The 26,560-nt window shown below is 36.7% G+C and overlaps 1 protein-coding gene across 1 annotated transcript in view; it reads left to right on the top strand.

Moving 5' to 3' along the window:
* LOC138710590 (very long chain fatty acid elongase 7-like) overlaps window positions 1–26,560 on the top strand; it is a 113,328-nt gene that overhangs the window by 9,632 nt on the left and 77,136 nt on the right. Inside the window, exon 2 of the mRNA XM_069841584.1 lies at window positions 15,744–15,831. Coding sequence (XP_069697685.1) covers window positions 15,771–15,831 — 61 coding nt within the window. The 5' untranslated portion in view covers window positions 15,744–15,770. The remainder of the gene's footprint in view (window positions 1–15,743; window positions 15,832–26,560) is intronic.

Raw genomic sequence — 26,560 nt, 5'->3', positions numbered from 1 at the left:
CTGCTTGCCACCCAATCGAACTGCACGACACAACTATTGACAATGTTCCAAGCATGCAACTTGACAGTCCTTCCCTTCAATCCTACTCACCACACTCCGATTTCTGAGACCTTACTGGACCTATTAATAGCTACAACAAACCGGGACAAAGTACTGACGCACGGACAAATACCTGCACCGGGAACCTCGGCGCATGATATTATCTACCTTGCCTATTCCGTCGAATGCCCTCCAATCATTCGTAAAACAGTGACATATAGAGACACAAGACGCATTGACCAGACAGCTTTAATATCAGACGCAACCATGATTCCCTAGTACACAATTTGGATTACTCCCACTCTAGATGACAAGGTTTCGATTTTTAATGATTACATTACCCAACTTTACGATAAACACGCACTACTGAAATCGAAACGAGGCCCATGGTTAACTGCCTCAATACGCACTATGATGACTGAACGTGACGCAGCTTACCGTAAATACAGAAGGACCAGATCTGAAGACAATCTGAGTACAAACAATTACGCAACAAAGTTACCCAAGAAATAAGAAATTCTAAACTTGGACACATGCATGATATTATTGGACCATCTTCAAACCCATCAGCATTATGGCGAGACTTGAAAACAATGCGCATAGGGAGACAGAATGACCAAGTAAACGACTTTTCTATTTCACTGGACGTTCTTAATAACCATTTTACCACGATACACTCACAATCAATTGACGCCAAGGAGAGAGAACAGACAATGCACGAACTACTGCAAGCGACCTGTCAAACGAGCGAGAAATTTTACTTCACATACGTAACAGACTTGGACGTAAAGAAAGCTATAAAACTGGTAAGTACTAAAGCTGAAGTTGACTGCATCAGCATTGTTCTACTGCGTAAAATCATAGACGTAATCTTGCCAACTGTGACACACATCTTTAATGCCTCGCTTATCCGACCCTATGGAAGAAAGCTTATGTACGTCCCCTTCCTAAAAATAATAATCCTTCAAACCTAAATTATTATTATCGGCCTATAAGCATCCTGCCCACCCTGTCAAAAGTATTGGAACGCATTGTTCACAAACAATTGACGGACTTCTTGAACGAACACAATTTACTTGACGAGAATCAGACAGGCTTATTTACACTTCCCTTGTCTTGCCAGACAAGACCGTACTTATTCAATCACCCCATATATAGACTTACACTAAAAGGAACAAATATATAGGAACAACGTATGATACATGCAACAGTTCATCACCATACACATACATACATACATACATACATACATACATACATACATACATACATACATACATACATACATACATACATACATACATACATACATACATACATACATACATACATACATACATACATACATACATACATACATACATACATATTTTACAGATGTAGTAGTTGTAGTTCTTGACAATTCTGGGAATATCCGCCGCTGCACTTTTCCTCAATTTTTTTTTCGTTCTGAGTGTATTTTCACAAATTCCTCCATCGTATGGGATATAGCCGTAAGTTGGTAATACAAAAATCATGCGGCAAGCCAAGCCTTTACAAATACACCATTGTCCGTTGGAGGATCTATTAACAATAATTGTTGATGTCTGTCATTCAGCTGTGATGTGGGCCATATTTGTTGCAATAGGTTTTTTGCTCCGTCCCAGTCGTTTTTGCAGTTCCACAATTAGTTATTTGGTGTTTCAACGTGTCTAAGAAACCGCATATTTTACATGCCGGCGAGTCCGTCAGATGGTATCGGTGTTTTCTTTCTTCCGTCAGTATACTTTGATTGATATAATAATAAACTGTTGTCTGCCATGCCGTAGGAATATTGGCCAGATGTATGTTGTGCCAGATTTTATGCCAGCGTTGATTCGGAAATTGTTCAACAATACGTGGAGAAAGAAGACTGTTCTTCATTATGTATTTATAAATTTGTTTTTTTTTGTTGTTTCTTGTCCGATGTAATGAGGTCTAGAGGGTAAGACTATTAACTGCCATAAACTTTGTGTCGCTTTTAGTAGCGGGGATTTTCTGCTACACAATAGCGGAATGTGTCGTTTCCAGAATTCGTTATCCTTGGGATCACTTTCTCCTCGTTGTCCACATAGAATGTTCCGTGTTATCAGTGCTTGGCATTTTTCCTTCACTGCTATCAATTGCAGTCCTCCTTTACCTTTCGGCAATACCAATAATTGTGCTTTCCTTAATTTATAAAGGTAACCTTTCCAAATATAAGAGCTGACCGCTCGTTCAAGGACCTAACATATTTAATATTGGAAGTGGAAGAATTTGTGTTAAGTACCACAGTTTGGACAAACAAAAAATATTAACATGCCACACCCTTTCAAAAAGATTTAGATTTCTTTGTATCTGTTGGAACAGTGTCACTCTTGTGAGGGCCGTTGTCTTTGTCCAGTTGATTTCAACCATCTCCTCAAAAGAATTACAAACTGTCATTCCTAGCATCTTCGCTTGCCGTACCGTGATGATATCATTAAAAGTAAATCTGTCAGGTCAGCTACCCAAGGGTAATAAGAAAGACTTCTGCGTGTTCAATTGTGCATAGGAGGCTGCACTGTATGTTTCCAAAATATGTGGCAGTGTCACACAATCATCTACATCACGAAGAAGAAAGACTACATCATCTGCGTACATCCTGCACGTGAATAATGGACACGTTGTTCGTTGTTCCGAATTTAAGTTCTGATGTGCCATGCGAATAAGCGGTTCCATACTAAATGCAAACAGGAACATCGACAACGGACATCCTTGGCGTACGGACGCTTGAATGGGGATTCGTTGCGTAAAGAATCCATTAACTTGGACCGTGGAATGTGCAGTTCTGTTTATGTTTTTGATAGCGCTAATAATTTTGTCCGGTATGCAGAAACATTCCATGACACGTTGTAAATACAGATGATTAACCCGATCAAAAGCCTTATTAAAGTCCACTGAGAGTAATGCTCCCTTATTGTCATGATGTTCTTCAAAGTGCAGCACTGTGCCGCGAATTATGGAAAGATTATGGATAATGGATTTTTCTGGAACACCGCATGTCTGGCCAATTTCAAATATATCCCGAAATGCCGGTTTCAATCTATTTGCTAGTACCTTCATGAATAGCTTGTAGTCTGTGTTGAGTAAGGTAATAGGACGATACTCCGACACTGTCGTTGGGTTAGTCGTTTACGGAATTAGAGTCACTACACCATCAATGAAACCATCGATAACTGAACCAGTATCTAAAATATAATTCATCAGCTCTATAAAATATTCCTTAATTAAACGCCAATGGGTCTTGTATACTTGATAAATTAATCCATCAGGACCAGGAGCAGTGTTCTTGGGCGCGCCTTCTAATGTTGAACGAATTTCTTCTTCAGTTATTGGTGACTGGAGATCCTGCTGTTGTTGTAGATAGACTTAGATGTCTGGTCACACTTTTCAGTATGTTTGCTGTTGTCTTCTGTGATGTTGGAGACGCAGCTTAGAGTGAAGTAAAAAAATCTTCGACTTCGGTGATGCAATCTTTCGAAGTGTTCGCAATATTCCCTACGGTAGTGCGGAGCTGTTCTCTACATTTGATTCTACTCTTCCGTTTTTCTTTTACCAGGTGAAACATCGCACAGCGCTCTTCTCCGTATATCGTCGGTACATGGGCTCTAACCATCACAACATGAATAAGTTTTTTGTGCATCTCACGGATTTTCAACTTAGTTTCAACGATGTCTTTCCACTTATTTCCCTCTGTTTTTTGTGTCTCATACAGTTCAGCTAACATCTGATAACAAAAATTCAATGTTGCTCTCGTTTCCTGAGCTCGCTGAATCCCTCCAGACTGATAAAAGAATTTGAAACCTGGCTTTATTATTTTCATCCATTTTTCCATTATATTGAACTTTGAATTTCTGATCCTTCTGTTTAAAGTTTGGAAATGTTGAACAAATTGGTCTCTGTACTCCTGTATAAACAATAAAGATACATTAAGTTTCCAATAACTCTTCCCATAGAGGGGAAGTTGTATATCTGTCTGCATGGAAATACAGACACAATCGTAATCCGAAAAAGGTGTAGGTATCACTTGTATTCTGTATACATCTGTTGAATACGGTCGCGTGATATAAAATCTATCTAATCTGGACGATACATTCTGTCGACGGAAGGTATACTCTACATCATTACCATGAAAGAGTTTTCGGGTGTCCATTAACTGTTGTAGTTCTCTTGTTAAATTTTCTAATGCTGGCGATGGCTTATATTTGCCTGTCTGGTCTTTTGCGTGTAATACACAATTCCAATCTCCACCTATAAGTAATCGATTGTATCGGTGACGCAGGTAGAACGGAATTTCTTTACTAATAAAATTTTCTCTCTCCTGACGATATTTGGTTCCCGAAGGCAGATAAACGCTTATAAATTGTGTATTATTAATATTCATGGATATCACTCTGCCACTAGGATGTGTTTCCACTTGCTCAATATTCATTCCTGCCGATAAATAATTGCAGTGCCACGATTATTCTCGCCGGTGTTTACAACATATTCATATTGCGGACTCAAAAAATCGAAATTATCATTGTTTACTTCTTGCAATAAAAGCACATCGATATCATTTTGCCTAATGAATGCATTAAGTAACTGTTTGTGTTTCCCTTGTATACAATTGACATTTAAAGTCGCATATTTGTGTAATATTACCATCGATTAGGAAATCCAGAAGGCTGTAAGAATAAACAAACAAGACAGCGGACGTTCATACATCCTACATATTTAACATGTCCAAGTCTGTAATAACCTCAACAGTGGTGGTAAGGTTTATATGTCCTTTCTGAGTCGATTTTGCTTCAGCACCATCTTTCTTGTTGCTGTCTTTGAGTAGCTGTTGTTTGTGTTTCCCTTGTATACAATTGACATTTAACGTAACGTATTTGCGTGCTATTACCATCGAATGGGAATCCAGAAAGCTGGAAACATAAACAAACAAGACCGCGGACGTTCATACATCCTACACATTTAACATGTCCAAGTCTGTCTACCTCAACTGTGGTGGTAATGTTTATATGTCCTTTCTGAGTCAATTTTCCTTCAACACCCTCTTTCTTGGTCCTCTCTTTGAGTATCTGTTGTTTATTTTTCCCTTGTATACAATTGACCTTTATGTTAGCATATTTGCTTAATATTACAATCCAATGGGGAATCCAGAAAACTGTAATCATAAACAAACAAGACCACGGACGTACATACATCCTACATATTTATCATGTCCAACTCTGTATACCTCAACAGTGGTGGTAATGTTTATATGTCCTTTCTGAAACGGTTTTGCTTCTACACCCTCTTTCTTGTTGTTCTCTTTGACTGACTGTTGTTTATGTTTCCCTTGAATACAATTGACATTTAAGGTAGCGTATTTGCGTAATATTACCATCGAATGGAAAATCCAGAAAGCTTTGTAAACATAAACAAGACCGCGGACATACATACATCCTACACATCTAACATGTCCAAGTCAGGAATACCCTCGGCAGTGGTGGTAGTATTTATATTCCCCTTCTGAGTCGATTTCAGCACCCTCTTTCTTGTTGCTCTCTTTGGTACGTCCATATATAGCATATGGATGTGGTCTTGTTGGACGTTTCTTCGTTTTACTACTCGGATTTACATGTGGCGAGCTTTTATCTGTGGCTGCATGACTGGACCCCGCGTCTCGACTTCGCAAACGTGGGTCCCTTGAATTTTCGTGTTGTGTTGTGGGTTTTAGTTTTTTCGATGGAGTTTCCGTTGGTTCTTCTAATTGCAAAGTACGGCTTAACTCGAGTGATGCATCTCCGAATTGCGAGGGTCGATTCTGGCGGGATTACTGTTGTTTCCATTAGCTCCGGAGCTGCATTTTGTCCATCTGTGTTGACCTCTTCTGCAGTTGTAGGCTATCCTCTGTCCGGTATGTTGTCTCCAACGTAGGCTGCTCCGTCCTGTCAATCACTACGTTTGTGACCTCTGCTGTCTCGGAAGAAGTATCTGTGTCGTCCTCCACCGGTGCGTCTCGCTCTACGGGCCGAGTCATCGTTCGCTCTTCTTTTGATGTAGATGGTCCTTGTGAAGATCTCCCCATAACACTGTCACTCAATAACAATTTCCGTGACTGAACACTAACTGGTAAGGCTGTTTTCCTTCGTGGGCAATCTTTTTTTTGTGACCAGGCTCATGGCACACAAGACATAAAATCGGTTGACCAATGTATGTGACATGGGCATTATAGCCCGCTACCGGTACTGAGCCTGGAATATTTTGTTTCACTTCCATCTTTAAACCACGGGTACCGTTATTAACAGGAAAAGGGAAAGCTGTGCTCCATTGTTCGTTTCTCACTGAATGAATAACACCATACCTAGTCAAAGCTGTCGTTATCATTGAGTTCGGCACCTCGGGAGGAAGGTTAAATACTGTAACTGTTATAGCAGGAGAATCAGCTTTACTAATTTTAATTTGTGTTTGTTCGCCTATGCCGTATTTAAACTTAGTTTCAACCTCATGTTTTTGCACTATTTTCTCATACACAGTTGGCGATATCAATTTTATATACAACGGTTTTTCTTGCATGTTCAACTGCAACATATCTACTTGATCTGTGTTTATGTTCAGAGTTTGTTGTATCCACACGTGTAACTTCATCGCCGTAGGGCGCGGGGCACTTGCTTCAAATTGAACTTTTATTGTCTTAACACGAAGTATAGTAACCAGTTCAGTTCAAATTGTTCGTTGCACTGTCTTTATATCACTCGAAAACAAAAAACTTACAAAATAAATATGTGAACTCAAAAACACTATATATGTAAGATCAAATACATTGGATATGCTTTGTTGTTTATTACACAACCAAACGACTTGGCACTGTACTTAGTCAGCAACGCTCGCGTACACCATACATCCGTACTCTGCCGTGGTCAAAGCCACACTAAGCTTCAGAACTGGGCATACCACAAATACAGCATTACTTAAAGTTACGGAATACATACGGGAAGCCTCCGATAAACAAAAATTGACCATTTTGACACTTCTTGACTTCAGCAAAGCCTTTGACTCAGTTGGCATAGATCTGTTACTATGCAAGCTCCGAGCCCTTAATTTATCAGAAAGTTCAGTGTCGTGGTTTAGCTCCTACCTTCAAGTACGCCAACAATGTGTGTGGGTCTGTGATCGTTTTTCTTCCTGGCGTATCGTGGGTGCAGGTGTACCACAGGGTTCAGTTCTTGGACCTCTACTTTTTACGATCTACATAAATGACATATCACGATCTATTAAATACTGTAGACATATCCTAGTTGCTGATGACTTACAAATATATATCTCTGCACCTATATCGGCACTAAATTACGCAATAAATGAAGTAAACAATGACTAAAATCAATTATTTCATGGACGAAAAAGTTTGGACTGAAATTGAACTCAGAGAAATCACAGGTAATTATAATGGGGCATGAACGACTTTTAAGTAAATTAAACACAGGTGACTTATCTCCTGTTAAATTGAATGAAACTATTATCCCTTACAGTGATAGAGTAAAAAATCTGGGAATTTATATGGACAAAAACTTAAGTTGGAATACTCAAATCACACACACATGTAAAATAATTTTTATGAAAATTCACGCACTAAAAAGAATTCGAAATTTCCTTCCGTTGCTTCTCAAGAAGAATTTAGTGCAGTCGCCCTTGATGTCTCATTTTGATTACTGTCACACTCTCTACACTGACCTTAACATGAGACTGGCAGACTACAGCGTGTTCATAATGCATGTGTTCGATTTATTTGCAACGTCCGTAGATCTGACCGTATCACACCTTCACTAAATATGCTGTCCTGGATCCGTCTCAAAGAGCGAAGAACTCTCTCACTTTACTCTTCAGTATTCTTCAAACCTCTAACCCTAGCTACTTAGCGTTTCTTTTTCAACATTTGTCCTCATATCATGATATAGATCAGGAGTCGTCAACACAGAGCATGCTGGGGCTAGCCTCTCTAGGCCGCGGAAAACGTAATGCACTATAGTGCTGTCGTAGCTGCTAGCGGGTATGCTCTCTATCTCTCCTGTTGCACGACAGTGCACACGGGACGGCACCGCGTACCCATTGCACATTTCAGCGAGTGCTGACGACCACTGAAATAGATACTCGCTCACAACACCATATCACACTCTCCATTCCTAAACACAGAACATCCTTCTACTCTTCATCTTTTACCGTCTCTGCAGCTCATCTCTGGAACTCTCTACCACAACATGTCAGAGACTGTCGGACATTGTCTAGTTTCAAAAATAAATTAAAATTGCACTCTTTCAATTCAGATTCCTTTCAGTTATAAGCCCTTTTCTCTGCGATAGTTTTGTAAAAATATATGCTATATATTTCTTTCCTTCTTTTCCCCTTTTTGTTCTTTTTATCAGCCGATGAATTTATTATCATAGCCATTTTATTGTGAATTTTATTTAATATTCGTATTTCTTTTCTTTTTTATTATTATTTTATTACATTCCATTTTGTTATATTCTTCCTTACGTTGTCCATATTAACCATTTGTACTAAATGAGTTGCTTTTACTATATCCCAATGTATATTACTTTCTTTTTTCTGTTATGGTATTATTTTCATGTTGTTTAGCGTCGATTTTATTATGCTATTATTATTTTTTTTAACATGTTAGTATTCTGTTCTTTAACTTTTTGTTAAATTTTAACTGCTTGTATACTTTGTGACCTGGTAGAGTATGAGAGAAGGCCCTATGGCCTTAACTCTGCCAGTATAAATAAAGAATTATTATTATTATTGTTATTATTATTATTATTACAGCGCAGAATTTTAACAAAATTTATTGTTTCTTTCAATATGTTTTGAATATGTCACGCCTAGTGACACTGCCATGAGAACGTCAAGTGATAATTTCTGGGTAGACCAAGAAAAATGTTGGATTCAGACTGACAGACGATGTGGTCTGACATACGAGATCGAGATCAATAACAACCCGCATGAAGTTGGACTATTGTCGACGTAGTTTGCTTGCTGCAACATATTATATTTAATTCTTCTCTCGCTATCTTTCACTTTTTCTGTTAGGAACTTCAGAGATTCGAGCAGTGAATGGTTACCGACGGTAGAATTCGAGCTCTTATAGCTATTGCAGTGGAACATTCTGGTTATGATGTTATTATGGATTGCGCATTTCTATTTTAAAGTAGTATTAAGTGTAATATTCTATAATCACGTGGAATCGAAGTTCGAAATTTAAAAGTACGGAAGGAAAAACCGAATATCGAACCCTCTCAGGCAGTTGAAACATTCATACGAGCGTATCACTCTAGCTAAGAGCCATGAATTAATCTCGAGAGATCCACGTATTATAAATGTTTGTTTCTTTACCAGACGCATCGTATGAATTAATGTATCAATTAATCGCTCGAACCTAAGCCTATTTATTGTTTCAGCTGTTCTCGATCATTACTTAAACAAAAATACAAGCGATGCGAGTTAGAGAATTTCAACGACGGAAAGTATTGTGTGTCCACCCCTAGCCGTGTTGTGTTGTGTGTGATGCCTAAAACAATTTATAAACGGCTTGATTCAGACACCCTGTAGAGCAGGGCTGGGCACATTACGTGATTCTGAGAAATGAGCGCTGTGTGCTTTAAAGAGCGCATCTTGCGAGCGCTGTGACGTAAGCATACTGCATGTCATTCAGTGCCGGTGCAGTGGTGACTCTGCAGTATGAGACGAACTTTAAAGACGGGGCTTCCGCTCATACACTAAAGCGGCCCGCTACTCCCAATGCTTTTAATGCATCATGGGAGGAGGAGTTCTTTTTGGTAGAGAGCAATGGATTAGCAAAGTGTTTAATTTGGCATAAAACACTCTAACTGATTAAGAGGTTCAATATCCAACGGCATTATTCTTTACAACATGCTACTGAATATGACAAATATGTTGGTAATGAACGCCATAAATTAATACAACTTAAAGAAAATGTTTCTCAGGTAAATTATATTAGAGTATCTAGTTGATATTTACATTGCATTATAAGTTATTATACACATAGTAATATATAATTTTAAATTATACAAGCATTATGATATATCATAGTACTGTATAGTATATTACAGTTCATGATATATCATATTATATATCATGAATTGTAATATACTATACTATGAGATATCATAATACTTGTATAATTTAAAATTATATATTACTAAATGTACTATAATAACATATAATGCAATATAAATATCGAATAGATACCCTAATATAATGTACCTGAGAAACATGTTTTTTAAGTAGTATTAATTTATGGTCACATCACATCACATCACACTCACACATCACACATCACATATCATATATCATATCATACCATATATTATATTATATTATATTATATTATATTATATTATATTATATTATATTATATTATATTATATTATATTATATTATATTATATTATATTATATTATATTATATTATATTATGTATTAACAGGATGACAATAATGCACTTAGTGAAACGGCTATGAGAATTAGCTACAAAATTTGCCACGAAATTGCAAAGGAATTGAAAACATTCAACGAAGGTGAATTCATCAAGCGATGTTTAATTACATTGGCAGATGAACTCTGTCCACAGCAAGTAGAGGAAGTGGAAGCCATACGCCTGTCTCGTAGAACCGTGGTGAGGAGATTGCAGTATGTGCGTATGGGTTATGTAAATAAGCCTAATGATTTGTGTGTGTGCATAGAGCGAAGTTTATTTCATTAAATTAATAAGGGTGTTATAAATTCTGTAATGTACAATGGATTGATGTAATATCCTTATAAACTATTACGTACTGACAGACTGAATGACTAGAACAACCGTGGCTCTTGTTATATTAATGTAGGGAAGGTAGCTGTAATGCGAGTCCGCCACTGCGTGAGCGTTCTGCTCTGGCTTGGAATTGAAGTGCCTTGCGGAGCGAGAGCAGCTCTGGCCGACTAGACTGAGCCGCTCTCATGCCCGGCCCTGCTGTAGAGAATTTTCTGATGCTGCCACAACCACTTGATCATCTGCAAAAAGCAGTGTTTTTAATTATATTAGATTTATTCTTGCCGTTTTATTATGGCATGATCAAGATAAAAAATTAAATAAATAAGGACAGTATTTGGTTTATTATAGTTATGTTTTTACTAATTCTATCACCACGAGAAATTCTAAAATTAGTTCCAATGTATAAACTCTGAATTAATCTTATCAGATGTTTAGGGAGTTATTTTATCTCTAGTACACCGTGCCCCGCTTAGAGGGATCGAGAAATAAGTGATAATTTCAAGTGTAAATAATGATTTATTAGCATACCTTTCTACATAACTTGATGTAAAAACTCTCCGAGTTTCGGAGAATGCTCAATGCAACTCGATGTGTGCGCCTTGAGTTGCCCTGCAGACATCTAAACGGTATTCAACCTCTCGCCAAGTGTTCTGTAGAATTTGTGGAGTCACTAGCGCAGCTGCATTTGTGATACGTTGCCTCAGTTCCTCCAAAGTATTAGCTCTGCCTCTTTGGTACATAGCAACCTTCACAAAGCCCCACAAAAAAAGTCCAAGGGATCATATCGAGTGACCTGGGTGGTCACACATGAGGTCCTCGTCTTCCGATCCGTTTATTGGGAAATTTTTCATCCAAGAACTCACGCACCCGTTGATGATAATTGTATGGGGTCCTATTCTGCTGAAAAACTGATCTTGGGGGAAGTTAGTCAAGAACAAAGTTCCGCAACATGTCCAGGTACACATTTTCTGTGACTGTAGCCTCTACGAAGAAGAATGGTCCATTGACTCGCGTAACAGATTTTTCTTCTGCAAGTCATAGCACGCACTGAACTTTCTGTTGTGGTGTCCACATGGTGTTTACCATAGCGTGTTTTCCTACAAAATGGCGCTAGACTTGTTTTAATGCCGTAGCAACAAATAAACGAAAGTTACGAATGCAGCTCTTCTCAAACTTTGTTGCATAAACTTGGACAGTTTCTCTATCTTGTCAGATGTAAATCACAACGATATCTTTAACTGATTTTAAGTGGTGATCATTTATTACTCGATACCTCTAAGCGGGACACCGTGTATTTTCCGTAGTTTATTTCTATTTACGGTGTCGAACGCTTTTGCGTAATCTACAAACAATATATATATATATATATATATATATATATATATATATATATATATATATATATATATTCTTTCCCTTTTCAATCAGTTGAGTCGTTATAAAGACACAGTCGACTGTTAATCTGCCTTTTCTGAATCCGTTCTGGTCTTCTTATAATACGGTTTCAGCTATTTTGTTTATTCTATATGATATAATTTTTGTATATATTTATAGGGTTCACACCTGAGGAGTAACTGTTAGCGCGTCTGGCCGCGAAAGCAGGTGGCCCGAGTTCCATTCCCAGTCGGGGAAAGTTACCTGGTTGAGACTTTCCCCGAGGTTTTCTCTCAACTCAATATGAGCAAATGCTGGGTAACTTTCGGTGCTGGACCCCGGACTCATTTCACCGGCATTATCACGTTCATCTCATTCAGACGCTAAATAACCTAAGATGTTGATAAAGCGTCGTAAAATAACCTAATAATAATAATTGTAGGGGGAATTCAGTGAACTTATAACTATAATTTGAACATTTCTTTGTTTCTTTTTTTAATTTAATATGGGAAATGTTAATGCATCTTTCCATACATCTGCGACAGATCCTGTTTTCCAACAGCTATTTGTGAGGTTAAGAAATTTAAAGAGAAATGGAACTGGAGCACATTTAAATAATTCTATATTTAGTCCATCTGGACGTGGTGACTTCTTGTTCCTAAAGATTTGTACTATTAAAATTAATTCTTCAAGTGTAATAGTGTCGACATTCGGATCATTTTATCTTAAAGTTATTATTTCCTCTTCAGGATTTGTCCATAAGGCTGGGTAATATTGTTCCCATTGCGAGAGTGATATGAGGTTTAAAAATATCGTAAATTTTTCTTCCTTATTAATAAACACAGAAATTTGCGCCCAGGCTATCAAATGGGATCATTCACAATGATTCACATAAGCATTGACATAAACATTACAGTAAGACGTTAACATGAAAGTGTGCAAACTCCGAACTTTCATGCTTATGCTTACGTGATTTGCAAACAGAACACAACCGTGGAGAGCTGAAGTATACGATAGAATATGAGGAAATGGCGTCGTTGTTATGTTTCCATGATTACCAAGTATGTTTGCTGTTATGTTTATGTTCCCATCGTGAATGATGACTTCTTGATTTTACCGCAACGTTTATATTCTTAAGTTAACGCTTACGTTATGTTTAATTTTCATTGTGAATGAGCCTTAATTGTCTTATAGGCTTTAGTTTGGTGTCCATGTACCTGTATTCTATCTAAGTCTGCTATATATCGATCCCAGTGACTTATGTTAATTTGTCTTCTTTTTTTAACAATTGCGGATTTACGTTTATATTCAATATGATCGTAAGGGCGAATCCAGAAATGCATATAGAGTGTTAGTTGGGAGGCCGGAGGGAAAAAGACATTTGGGGAGGCCGAGACGTAGATGGGAGGATAATATTAAAATGGATTCGAGGGAGATGGGATATGATGATGAAGATTGAATAAAATTAATCTTGCACAGGATAGGGACCGATGACAGGCTTATGTGAGGACGGTTCCTTAAAAGCCATAAGAAAGTAAGTATGATCGTCTATAGATCTACTCTTATCTCTTATTTTTTCAGCTATTTCTTCTTCCACATACCTAGTTGTATTTCCTCTTTGTTTTCCCTACAGGTTCTAATGCAACATTATGCAGGACATTTTTCAGTATTTCCCACTTCAGGTTAATATTATTTTTATATTTTTCATCGTGAATTTGTGTCGCATATTGATTCAAACGATTCTGATATAGTTGTTTGATGCTATCATCTCTTAGAAGGTGGATCTTGTATGTGTCCATAATAGTCATTTATCTAGGTTTTTTTATCTTCTGAACAAATTGAATTTAGAAATAAGTAAACAGTGGTCGAATCCTATATCGCTGCCTCTATATAACCTTGCGTCCTGCATATAGGAAGCAAGTTTTCTATTAATAAGAATGTAATCATTTACATTTTTCTCATTTCTCCGTACCCACGTGTACTTGTGAATATCTCGATGTCTGAAGAATGTGTTCGTATTTTAAATTCATTGAATGCTGAGAATTCTAATAATTTGTTTCCATTTTCATTTAAAGTAGGTTCACCATTCGGTCCCAGTACATCTTGTATTGAGTTATTTCCTACACGTCCATTAAAGTCGCTTGCAACAACAATATAATCATTTTTGTTGATAGTTCTTTTAGTGTTTTGTGAAACTTTTTTGTTTCTTCTTTCCATTTTCAGATCCATAAATTTCAATAACTGTTAGAAATCCCATATCTATTTTTAAATAAATAGAAATTGGAAAAAACGAAGTAGGTGGTTTCAGCCATGAACGTTTTGTATTAAGGAAGCGTACGGATTGCTTGAGCTACGATCACAGGAGTAATATTTATTTGCAAAATACAGTATTGCTTACTTACTTACATTAATGGCTTTTAGAGAACCAGGAGGTTCATTGCCTCGCTCACGTAAGCACGCCATCGGTCTTATCCTGAGCAATATTAATCCAGTCCCTAGCAACATGTCCCACTTCCTTCATATCTATTTTAATATTATTCTCCCATCTACGCCTCGACCAATATGCTGTGGTTACGTCAAAGAATCAGTCCCATTCCGAGGCTTATATCGAGGTTTCGTAACAAGATCTTTTTTACGGTGATCGGTTGTTAACCCTTCGCCCAACTCCCAAGTTGGAGGACTACCCCTTATCGGCTCTCCGCGACTGCTTATTCAATTTAACAGTATTGCTACATTGTGTAATAAATAATATTCTTCGAATATATGCACAAATTTTGGGATACTCTTAATATTGTAAATTTAGGTGCCGTACACGTTTAGTATAGATAGATATTTTTGTGATTGGACGTTTGGCAGTGTGTAGTAGGACATTTTGGTGATTAGACACTTGTGCATTGAACATTTGGACTCAGGATCGTCTCTATGATGACAATGAGGAAGTACAGTATATATATCATTTTCCTGAGACTCATTTTTATTATTTGTAGCTACTTTGTTGTCATCTTAAACTCGTATTCTGAAGTTTAAATTTTGTTTCGGAAAACGTATTATTTGTCTTTCTTGTGTTAAGTTTTTATATTAACTTGTTAACATGTTTCAGCCTGCTATCGGCCATCTTCAGAACTGGTTGTTGCTGGTCTTGGCGCCTATTATTTGTGTTTCCTGTGAAGGTGTGTTTGTGTAGTGTAATGTGGAGTCAAAGAGTGTGTGTGTGTTCTGAAATTGAATTGTATGTTGAGAATTTCATTTGGGAACTCAATTTCAGAACACACTCTTTGACACCGCATTACACTACACAAACATACCCCCACAAGAAACAACAAACAAAAGGCGCCAAGACCAGCACCAACCAGTTCTGAAGATGGCCGATAGCAGGCTGAAACATGTTAACTAGGTAATATAAAAATTTAACATAAGAAACACAAATAATACGTTTTTCAAAGTGATACAGTGTTAAAAGTTGTCTAATCAAGATGTTAAATTTTGTGTTGCAGTAGCTCAAGGTTGCTCTCGACGTAAGAATGGCGGCCCTAATTAGAGCCGGCTATCGGAACTACTTAGACATCATAGTAAAAAATTATGGTAAGTAGCATTTGTATCATTTGTGTTTAAGAGCTAATAATTAGGGACCGTATTTTTTTGGTAATGTTAATACGTGCAAGATTTTTAACAATTGCCTTCTTTGTTAAATTTACCCTTCTAAATACCCAAATTACTATATTTAAGCGAAACAACATTTTAAAACAACTCTAAATTTGAGCCATTGTGCGAAATATGTCAATAACCATGAAATATATCCTACCTATTGCAGACTACGAAATACAGGGCGATTCACGAAGCTTTACCGCCACTAATGTGAAATTTTTCTTGAAGCGGTTTGAAACAACATATTTTCCTAATAAATATTTTCCAATGTCACGTAATTCAGGAATAATCGTTGATTTTCTAGACGTGTTGATTTGAAGATAGCTCTCAAATATCAGCGGATGCTCTAACTTTGCAATGCGTCGAGACGAGAGTCATTTGTAGCATGTTCAGTTGACTGTCCTACATTGTGGAGTTAGCAGCTTGTTAGTTGTCTCAACGACATCCGTCCACCATGTTTTTTTTTTTTTTTAAGTCAAGGGAATGAAAGTGACGTGGCAGATCTGTTAATATGTACGAGTATATCACATAAATAAGGAAAGGAATTTATTGTAAAAGGAAAACAAACAAGTCACACAAAGTTTGTATTTAATAATTGAGGAGTGTTTTTGGTAAACGATATAGGTATCACTTAGCTTTATTTCGGTTTTTTCATTGAAAACTTCTTATGTAGGCCTACTGTTGCTAATACGGTAAAAGAAATAAAGTGCAAAGAATTCATATTTATTTCAGACATTTGTCAAAAATATGGCCTTGATATCATTTCCTGAAAAAAATTGATCTAGCACCTATAGGCCTACCATTTTATCACAGACACTCCTCAATTATGTCTTATACACCATAAATATTTGAAGGGTATATGGGAAAAATGATTAATGTAGGCTTAACAATTCCGTTAAGGGTGATGTCATTAATTCAGCAGACTAAACTTTAGTCTCCTTCTTATCAAATCACCATAGATTCAGTCTTTTCATTTTGAACAAGAACATCAGGCATTACTTTCATTTTCTTTGTTTGGACTTCTCAGATGATAATTGAGGCACTCAGAAACAAAGTGATACAAGTGACATTTTTTTTTTTTTTAAATTGAGATAAGTGTATATTCTAAAGCTTTAACGTCACTTCTGTTCAGAGAAAATGTAATATAAGTGCAGTTCCAGTCAGTGCTGCTCCATGTTGGCCTTACTCTTGTATTACAATGCATACAGAGTTTTGACTGAGAGGCAAACTAATACAAGTGCGTTGTTTGCATAGTGTTGTTGCGTTTCTTCTGTTTATGACTAATTCATTTGCCATAATGGAGAGGGTTATTTTACGACGCTGTATCAACATCTAGGCTATTTAGCGTCTGAATGATATGAAGATGATAATGCCGGTGAAATGAGTCCGGGGTCCAGCACCGAAAGTTACCCAGCATTTGCTCGTATTGGGTTGAGGGAAAACCCCGGAAAAAACCTCAACCATGTAACTTGCCCCGACCGGGATTCGAACCCGGGCCACCTGGTTTCGCAGCCAGACGCGCTGACCGTTACTCCACAGGTGTGGACTCCATAATGGAGAGAGGTAATATATTACGTATGCGAAACATCTTTGTGGAAGGCCTGCACACATTGAGCTGGACCAACTATACAATAAGGATAACTTTTGCTAAGTGTAGCAACTTGCAATAGCTAAAGAAATTCATCCCACCCATACACTACTCTTTCTTTGATGACCTGAAGCATGAAGGATGGGCCTATAATAAGGACTGCAGGACGTGGAAGAGTCCGTGGAAGAGAAAGGTCAAGGAATACTCGCGGTAGGAGTCATACAGATGCACTTCATGACAGAAACATAGATGTTGCAGCAGAGAGAGATGTGACTTCTTCAAATGAGACTAGTGACGTAATGAACAGCGACTAAGGCTGAATTTAATTTAAAATTAAACATTTTCTTAACCCTCTTCTTTCGGAGTACTAAAAACGACATCAACTGGTGCCCTAGAAATTGAATGTAATATTGAACCTATCAGACACTATGTATTAAAAGAGGATCTAAAAATACATTTAAAATTGCAAGCCTCATCCAAATCTCAGACTGTTAGATAATATCCTGTGTAATTTCTACAAAATAAACAAAGAAGAAATAATAGTCTATATCACAGACACACTCATTGTTAACACTTCAGTTGTGAAATTCCTCCATGGAAATGGGTAATTCCAGAACATAGCATACAAATTCCCGGAAAACATTCCAAAAATGATCCTCCATACATTCTTAAGTTAGATGCCATGGAACTACTCTGCATCACATATAAGGATCATATTGAAATTTATACAGATGGATCTCTAAACCCTGATGATGGGACATCAGGAGCAGGGTATTATATTCCAAAATATCAAGAAAGAAAGTTACTTCATACCATGTTCATCCTCCTCCGTCTTGACACTGAATTGCTAGCTATTGATGCTGCTCTTCAGTATGTTACTCAAATTTCTAAAAAGTCTATTTGCATACTTACCGACTACAATGAAGCTATATTTAACATATAGTTAAATATGTACCAAACCTATACGTACATAGAATTATTCCAATTCAGAAACAACTAAGTAAACTAAAAAAACATCAAAAGGAAATAACATTTCAATGGATACCTAGTCATTGTGGTGTACCTGGAAACGAGAAAGTCAATAACGTTGCGAAATAGGCAACATATATGCAACCAAGACCTCTTCAAGTGATATCTCTATCCAATGCCTTTGCTTCAGTAAAGTCTCATTTTATAAACTTACGGATCAACAATTTGGTTCTCTTCTGAAAAAGGAAAAATTTTACAGTCCGTTCAAAAGAAACCAAATGACCTGGAAATATACAAAAAATTGCCCAGACATGTTCAAACATTTTTAACAAGAGCCACATTGTCACACAATTGTACCTACACCGATTTCATCTTTCTGATACTCCTACTTATCTGTGGTGTAATAATCATGATGAAGATCTGGAACACATTCTTCTATACTGTCCATCCATAAACCACAAAAGAAGTAAATTAAAATCATCAATACCAATTGCAGAAGACACAGCTCTGCAGTATATATTGACTACTCTGGCTACTAGCAACAGGCATCTATAATGAACACTGTTCAAAATACCCCTCACTTTTCATGAAAAACAAAAACTGAATAGACTATAGTGGACTTTATGTTTTCAGCAAACAGCTGGATACGTTAAGTGATTCTTTCGGTTATACAGACATATTTTATGTTATAATATGATAATCAGGATGTTCAAATGCTGTTAAGACAGGAATGTTTGAACGTTGTAAGCAACATTCTTGTTCTTGTTTTAAATAATATAAAATTACTGAAAACTGTTGCACTTATATTACTTCTCCACAAAAATATTTTCGTGGAAAAATAATACAAGTGACTCTAGAACCCTATTTTACCTAAAATGTTTTATAATAGATAATTTCTATTTAGAAGTTAAAAAATATAGGTACCAACATACACAACTGTAAATTTACAGCAACATAGTCCTATAACAGATTTTTTAATTTCCTTTTCAACTTCAAAGTCATTTATCTCAAATCTTACTAAATGTCACTTGTATCACTTTGCTTCTGAGTGCCTCAATTGTGATCATCACAAGCAACTGAAAGAATAAAGTTTGACTATTATTTTATGATATAAATTTAAGAAATAAAAATTATGTACCTATATATTATCATAGTCAGGAAATAGTCAACTCCTTATATTATATACAATGAATTTAATCTCATTCATTCACAGTGTTTTGCTTAAGGGCAGGTCTTTCGCTGAAAACCCAGCATTCTCTAATCTTTCCTATTTCCGCCTTGCTCTTAGTCTCCGCATATGAGTTAATCTCATGTTACTTTTAAATCTTAAGACCAGTAGGCTAACCTCAGACCAGTCATGAAAACATTCAATAATCTACGAACTTGCACAATTATTACATTTTAAAATTAGAAAGGTGATATAATTTTATACCAAAACAGTGCGAATATGAACTTAAATTACCGGTATGGACTTACCATGTACTGCAGATGTTTTATCAGAAGTAACAGAACCTTCTTCCGAAACAAGTTTTTTGGTTGCTTGTCATGGGACTCCATCTTTCCTTTGTAAATTTGGTGGAAGAAAAAATAGTTGTGACTGTCTGAGACAGACCTGCAGAACTGTATCTCCTCAGAGCGACTGCCTTACTACCTTTTTTTTTTTTTTTTGCATTGGGGAATTTAATTGAAGTGAAATTTTATTATGGCAGGCAGAGTAACTATCTCATGCCCCCATGTTATGTTGCTACCTATGCACTTCATTAGAACCAGATACCCAGCTTCGAAGCCGTTAGCCCTGTGAACTTACAGTATATTTATTTTCCCCTATTATCATATTATAGGTATGTCTAAGAAATTAGCAAGTTCTTTGTGATAATAGAAGAGAAAGAGGGGGGAAGGGAAGTGGTCCGTGGCCCACTTCTTTACTACCCTTTCTTACCCCAACCACCTTTTCTACCAGTGCGGTCATGGCGTTCTAATCACGCTCGGCTGCATCAACATTCATTCTCGCGGCGGCAGGTATACAATACGCTATCAAGAATTGCAAATGAACAGATAATAAAATCCTTAGGAACATACCTTTAGAAAATAAGAGAAAAATGAATGAGGGAAATGAATAAGTTAAAAGACATGTAAAATAAATTTTAAAATGTATGTGTGCATATAATGTAAGAAGGTCTACCTACGAGTATGTATATATCGTCCTATTACTAGTAAAGTCGATTAAGTCCACTTTTTGTGTAGAATAATTTAAGTACAGTCCCCGACTTGTCTTTCGTGCTCTGTATTCTATTAACATGAAATAAGTCCGAAATGTTGCATGCAGGCAACAAACCAATTACTTTATTTGAAGAATTTATTATGATTTTTCGTGCATTAATAAAGTTTTAATTCCTGTTTTTACAAAACTTGCATTACTAGTCTTAACTCGTTTTACTAGTAATAGGACGATAAATAAATTGTACGTTGATAAGTGAGTGATAGCTATATGACGGATGTCAGTGCTGTCATTCAACATTGTAACGCACTCCAGCTAAATAAATAAATACATAGGCCTACATAAGTAATACGCGTACTGCAGTTTAAAGAGAACTGGAACATGGCAAAATTTGAACCCGTGAAGAAATACTACTTCCAAAGGAAATGGGAATATGATTATTTTGTTGTTGAAGACGAAAGAATTGCTTGTTTACTATGTTCCATCCAATTTATTTCTAATCGTAATTTCAATATTAAACCACATTTCAACAAAACCCATATTAAAAATTATGGAATGCACAAACTTTCGGATAAGTTCATTATTACGAACTGTATATTGATTATTTAGTTATATGGCCTACTGTTAAATTAAGGACGTCACTCATTGTGTTCATTTTGAATTGAAATTAATAGTGACTTTCAAGGTTCATTACTTAAATGCTATAAATTTATGTTTCCGAAGGTGATGATAGGAGGAAAGTTTTCGAAAATCTAAAGCAACCTAAATGCAAAGAAATCTCAAAGAAACTACCGACAGGAAATCTAGCATAATTGTAAACCTTGAAACGAGATAACGCATTATAAATACAATGAATTTTTATTACAATCCTTTTTGAAAATTACAGTGCAGCCACTAATGGACCTTGCATGGGCAAAGAATGTAAAGAACCCTACCCGGAAGTCGATCATCCCCAATAGAAGTGGAGTGAGGCTGACGTCATATTTCCCCTACTTACGGGTTCTGCAGGCCTGGTCTGAGACAAAAGTCGTCTTGATCAGTATCTTGATCAGTAGGGGAGATGCAGGCAATGGCGGTCACCTAAGCAAAATGTGACTGTATCAGGCAACTAATAATCCAATTTGAATTTTAGTGAAGGCATTAGAACTGTTGAACTATCCACTTTCAACTACATCTATTAACAGTTTATAAACAGTTGCTGATTTTTATATAAATTCTTTAATTAAAGACCACTGCATTGACCGGCATTCCCAGCATATGAAGGTAATAACGACCATGAAATTTACAATTGAATTTAAAGGGAACAACCTATTATATGATTTATTTAATATTTTCTACGTTATAATGTGTGTATCAATAAATACAATTACACAAAAACAATGTCATAATAAATATGCAAATTAAAAATCTTATGTTTATAATTGTCTTTCTTCAAAAGAGTTAGAAATTATATAAAAAAAAAAACAAAATAACTGCATACAATATTTCGTTAACTACAAATCCGCCTTAAGGAAGTTACATGAAACACAGTCTTATATGTTTTCAGTTACAGATATAGTTAAAAGTTTTTCTTAGGTCTCTGAACGGAATTTAATCAATCATGTTAAGACAGTAGTCACATTCATACCCCTTGGCACTATCACAACCACTACACTCTGCAGGTACCCACTTTCCACAGCTTGATACCATCATCATAGCACAGAGAGCACTTCTTTCTGTCACTCTCAGTTCATCATCACTGTTATCACACATGACGAGATCATTATCCTCTGATGAAGATTCAAACAACTTCTTTGGGAGTTTTTTTCTTCGCATCAGATCTCTTCGCAGCAGACCTTTTAGGATTTCTTTTCTTTTTTCTGCGACAGTTTCTTCTGTTTTTAGCCTCAAATGTTTTCTTCATAGGTGTAGAAGTGATTACTTCAGAGTGCTGCTTTTTTGTTCCTCCTGGTCTTCTACTGTTAGATGTAATAGGTCCAGCTGATACCTCTTTCAAAATTTCGGAAATACTGATTTGTATGTAATTACGTTATTTCTTTTCTCCTGGTGTTTCACTAACAGCTATAGAAACGGTTGACTGCAACATTGCACTCAGGTGGAGCAGAAGCAGGATCAGATTAGCAGATATTTGACTGATTAGAGGGATTACTCTGTGATATGGCTGGGTGAAGATCAGAGTTATAATAAGCAGAATCTGGAGACAAATTGGGAATTAAAGCGAAAATTACTGTTGCTTCAAAACCTGACAAAGCATTTGCTATGTTTGCAACTCTGGCAAGATCATCAGGCCTGATACATTTTTACTTGTTCATTTTCATATAGATGTCACACTCCTTGTTAAATGTCGTCTTGAGAGGTATAAAGAATGTCACATCAAGTGACTGGGTTCTGTGAGAAGTGTGGGGTGGCAATGAAACCATAACAGTACGTTTTACCCTGCAGAATTCATATGCCTCTAAGGTGCAATGTGAGTAATGGTTGTCAAGGATCAGAAGGTTAGGGTTTTCTGAAGTAGGACGGGAGTGATGAGCAAAATGTTCCAACCACTTCAAGAAAAGTTCATTGGACCATCCATTTTTGGAACAGCTGTACAGTGCATCAGGAGGTCCGCCTTTTTCAAGAGTCGGACACATTCCTTTGCGAGCAAATATAAACATCGGGCAAATATAGTTCCCAGCAGCACTCATGGCACATATCACAGTGGCGTGTGTGCCACGATCTGCACTTGTAGCTGCTCCTACTCGTTTTTGGCCATTGAGTGCCAAAATAGTTTCAGGTTCCAATCCCTCTTGCGTCTACATTGTAGACATGTGATGCCGAGAATCCATATTTTAGAAAAACATCCTCAAGATTAGTGTAAAATTTCGAACTTCTTCCTTATTGAAACCTTTAATACGGTTAATACTTACTGCCTCTGGTTTTCTCAAAGACAAAGAAAGGTTTCGCTTCAGGAAACCTTCAAGCCAATAACGTCCTGCCATTTCTGTTTCTTTGGAGAATGGATGTTCATGTTCTATTTTATTTGCTTAGCAAATTCAAAGGCTGCACGCTTTACATCGTTTGACGTAAGACCATAGAAGGAATTTGCCAAAACTTTTAACTGGTTGCACATCTCTGCTTCTTGGTCAGGAGTAAAAATTCACTTTTTTTTCCTAATTCAGGATCATTATAATTCTGTTTACTTATCCTCTCCTAAAGTGTGCTGAAGGAGATTCCAGTAGACTTCGACACTGACCTGATGGACTTTCCATCCTGTATAGCTCTTAGGGCTCTCTGAAGATCTTCTGCTGTCAAGCTGCCTCTGTTTGTCTCACGCCTGTATTTGGTAACCATCTCAAGGAAATGCAAAAATAAATAAATAGATGACTAGATACACAGATACATAATTAATTAATTAACTAATGAATAAATAATTAATACAAAATAAATAATTAATATTAAACGCATGAACTATTAAGAATGAAACTATATCACTTGACATAATGCATGAGATGCATTTCGAAATGTTATATTCATACGAAGGTAATGCCGGTATAGTGAAGGTAATGGCGGTCAGTTGATCGGTATTGCCTTCATTGCAGACAGTTTGTAAAAATGCAACCATAAATTAATGAATGTAGGTACCAATATCAACTGTTACTCATTGACTAGCAACATGTAGGGGTATATTCCTAGTGTGAAAGTATTAAATAAAAGAAGATTAATTACTTATAGCAGCAGCCTGAAGTTCCTTTTGATTTATAAGAATATCAATGAAAACATACAAGCACTCCTCGTAACAGCTAGACTTCAACTACTACAAAAAGAGTCTTGCACATAGTTAATGTCATCCTTCCAAAAGTGCAGCACCAGTTGAAAAACAAAATCGAGTTATTGTTTTCGAGATAAAGAGGTCACCGGCATTCCCAACTGACCGGGCTTATCTGCAGCTCCCCTAGTCTTATACATATAGGCTACTCGTATTTCTCCCTAAAATGAGTTGATCAGAAGTAACTTGCAGCAGTTGGAGACCATTTGTCTTGTTTCAACCTTAACAGCCATATTTTCATCAACTTTTTGTGCCGTAAAGAAAATCTTTTAATAATTAAAAGTAAAAAAAAATTACTGTCATGTAGTTTCTTTAAGTTCAATTTAATTTTCAAGACACCAGGCTATTTAATACAAACAGCGTATTCCGAATCTCACCGGACCAGTGGAAAACAATGACGTCACGCTGCAGCGAAATAGGAACAAAACTGCTGGAAGGTTCGATGGCTAGCATGGTGGCTGTACAAGTTGTTTTCTGTGCTACGCTAGTAATATTTTGCGAAATTTGCATACTGTCATTTCGTTCAAAGAAAAGAGAGCATAAACAATTTATTTCTTGAACCAGTAGTAATAACTGGTCCGTTGACATGTTCGCTCATAAGCCATTAACAGATTGTTTTTACGTTGTGCTCATTACAAACAATACAGCAGAACACACCGCCATGACACAACAGTGCACGATGTCATTCGTCTGCTAATTCACGCCCTAGACTACACAAGAACCAATCAGATTCATTGATGGCGGCTGAAGAAGACTGCCACCACCTCTGCAAGCTGATGGAACCGGTGCGACACCGGTGGAGCATCAGTGACGTCATCGCTGAAATTCGGAAACCGTGATGCCATCAGATTGCTCAGCGTTGAGATTCGGAATACGGTCAAAGTGAAAACACGTAGATTTTAACGTGCGATAAATCTGCTTACTTGTAGTATGATTTTTTTTTTCACTTCTGTTCGTGCCGAACACACAGCATGCATATCTAAGTCCTATTCCAAAAGAAATATAATTTGGTGGGAATACAAAACCGCGGGAATTGTTTGAATCTTCCTCTATCCATCGCTGGCTAATGTTTTGAAAAAAAAATGGCGACCGCGTTTGCCGTTGGTTGGCATGAGGCGCGCTGTTCAGACCTCATAGCCACTCTATGAAACTCTAACTCGTTGGTAAAAATTTACAACTGAAGAATATTCCGATATGGTAGTTCTTCATGGTACATGTGAGGGACATGCAACAGCTGCTGCGGCCGAATGTCACCGCCATTATCCCAATCGTATGATTCCGAATCCTAAGACTACCGGTATTAGTGGAACAATTAACACACTAAGGCAAACTGGTCCACTCCCTAGTATTCTTTATCCAATATGAAAGACGTCAACAACATGATGTAACAGAAGAAGAAAACATTCTCGACGCTGTAAAACGGAGTCCTCGAACTTCAACAAGACGTGTAGCTCGACGATTTAGTATTACTCAATCAAAGGTATAGAGCAGTGATGTCAAAGCAAGCGTATTTTTCTGATCTTGACGTCGTGCGCGGGCATTAAGTGCTAGGTATGCTAGGAGGAATAAGCAGCCTGTTGGATTAAGAAAACAGTGGTGCACAAACTTCAAACGGAACGTGAAATTTTATGTCGTTATTTTTATATGGCTTCTTTCTGTTTGTTATTTTCTATATTCTCTGTAAAACAAAAGTACTAACGCCTATTTCTTAGCCTAATATTCCAATTGTGTTTTAAACGTTAATAACATAATAAAAGTAAAGAAGAAATATTCACACAAATTCCATAATAACTACAACTATACTGTACTAAGTGGATTAAACATAAAGAAAGTGTTATCCCAAAGAAAGACACTGAATATGACATGATAAGTTGAAATTGATATTGATGGTATCTTTAGCCTTATAAAAGTAATCAAAACAATATTATAGTACAAAACAAAGTTGTCTATTTAACTGTAACTAATATTACATAATAAAACTCTTACCGCATTATGCTTTTAGGTTATATTGGTGCGCAACTTTCTGCTATCAGAATATTAAATTATCTCGAAATCTGCTGAAGCTATAGAGCTGACGTTTTAC

Source organism: Periplaneta americana, chromosome 12, assembly GCF_040183065.1.
Source record: "Periplaneta americana isolate PAMFEO1 chromosome 12, P.americana_PAMFEO1_priV1, whole genome shotgun sequence".
Classification (NCBI taxonomy): Eukaryota; Metazoa; Arthropoda; class Insecta; order Blattodea; family Blattidae; genus Periplaneta; species Periplaneta americana.
Note: the sequence above shows the minus strand (reverse complement) of the source record. Positions and strands in the feature narration are given on the sequence as shown.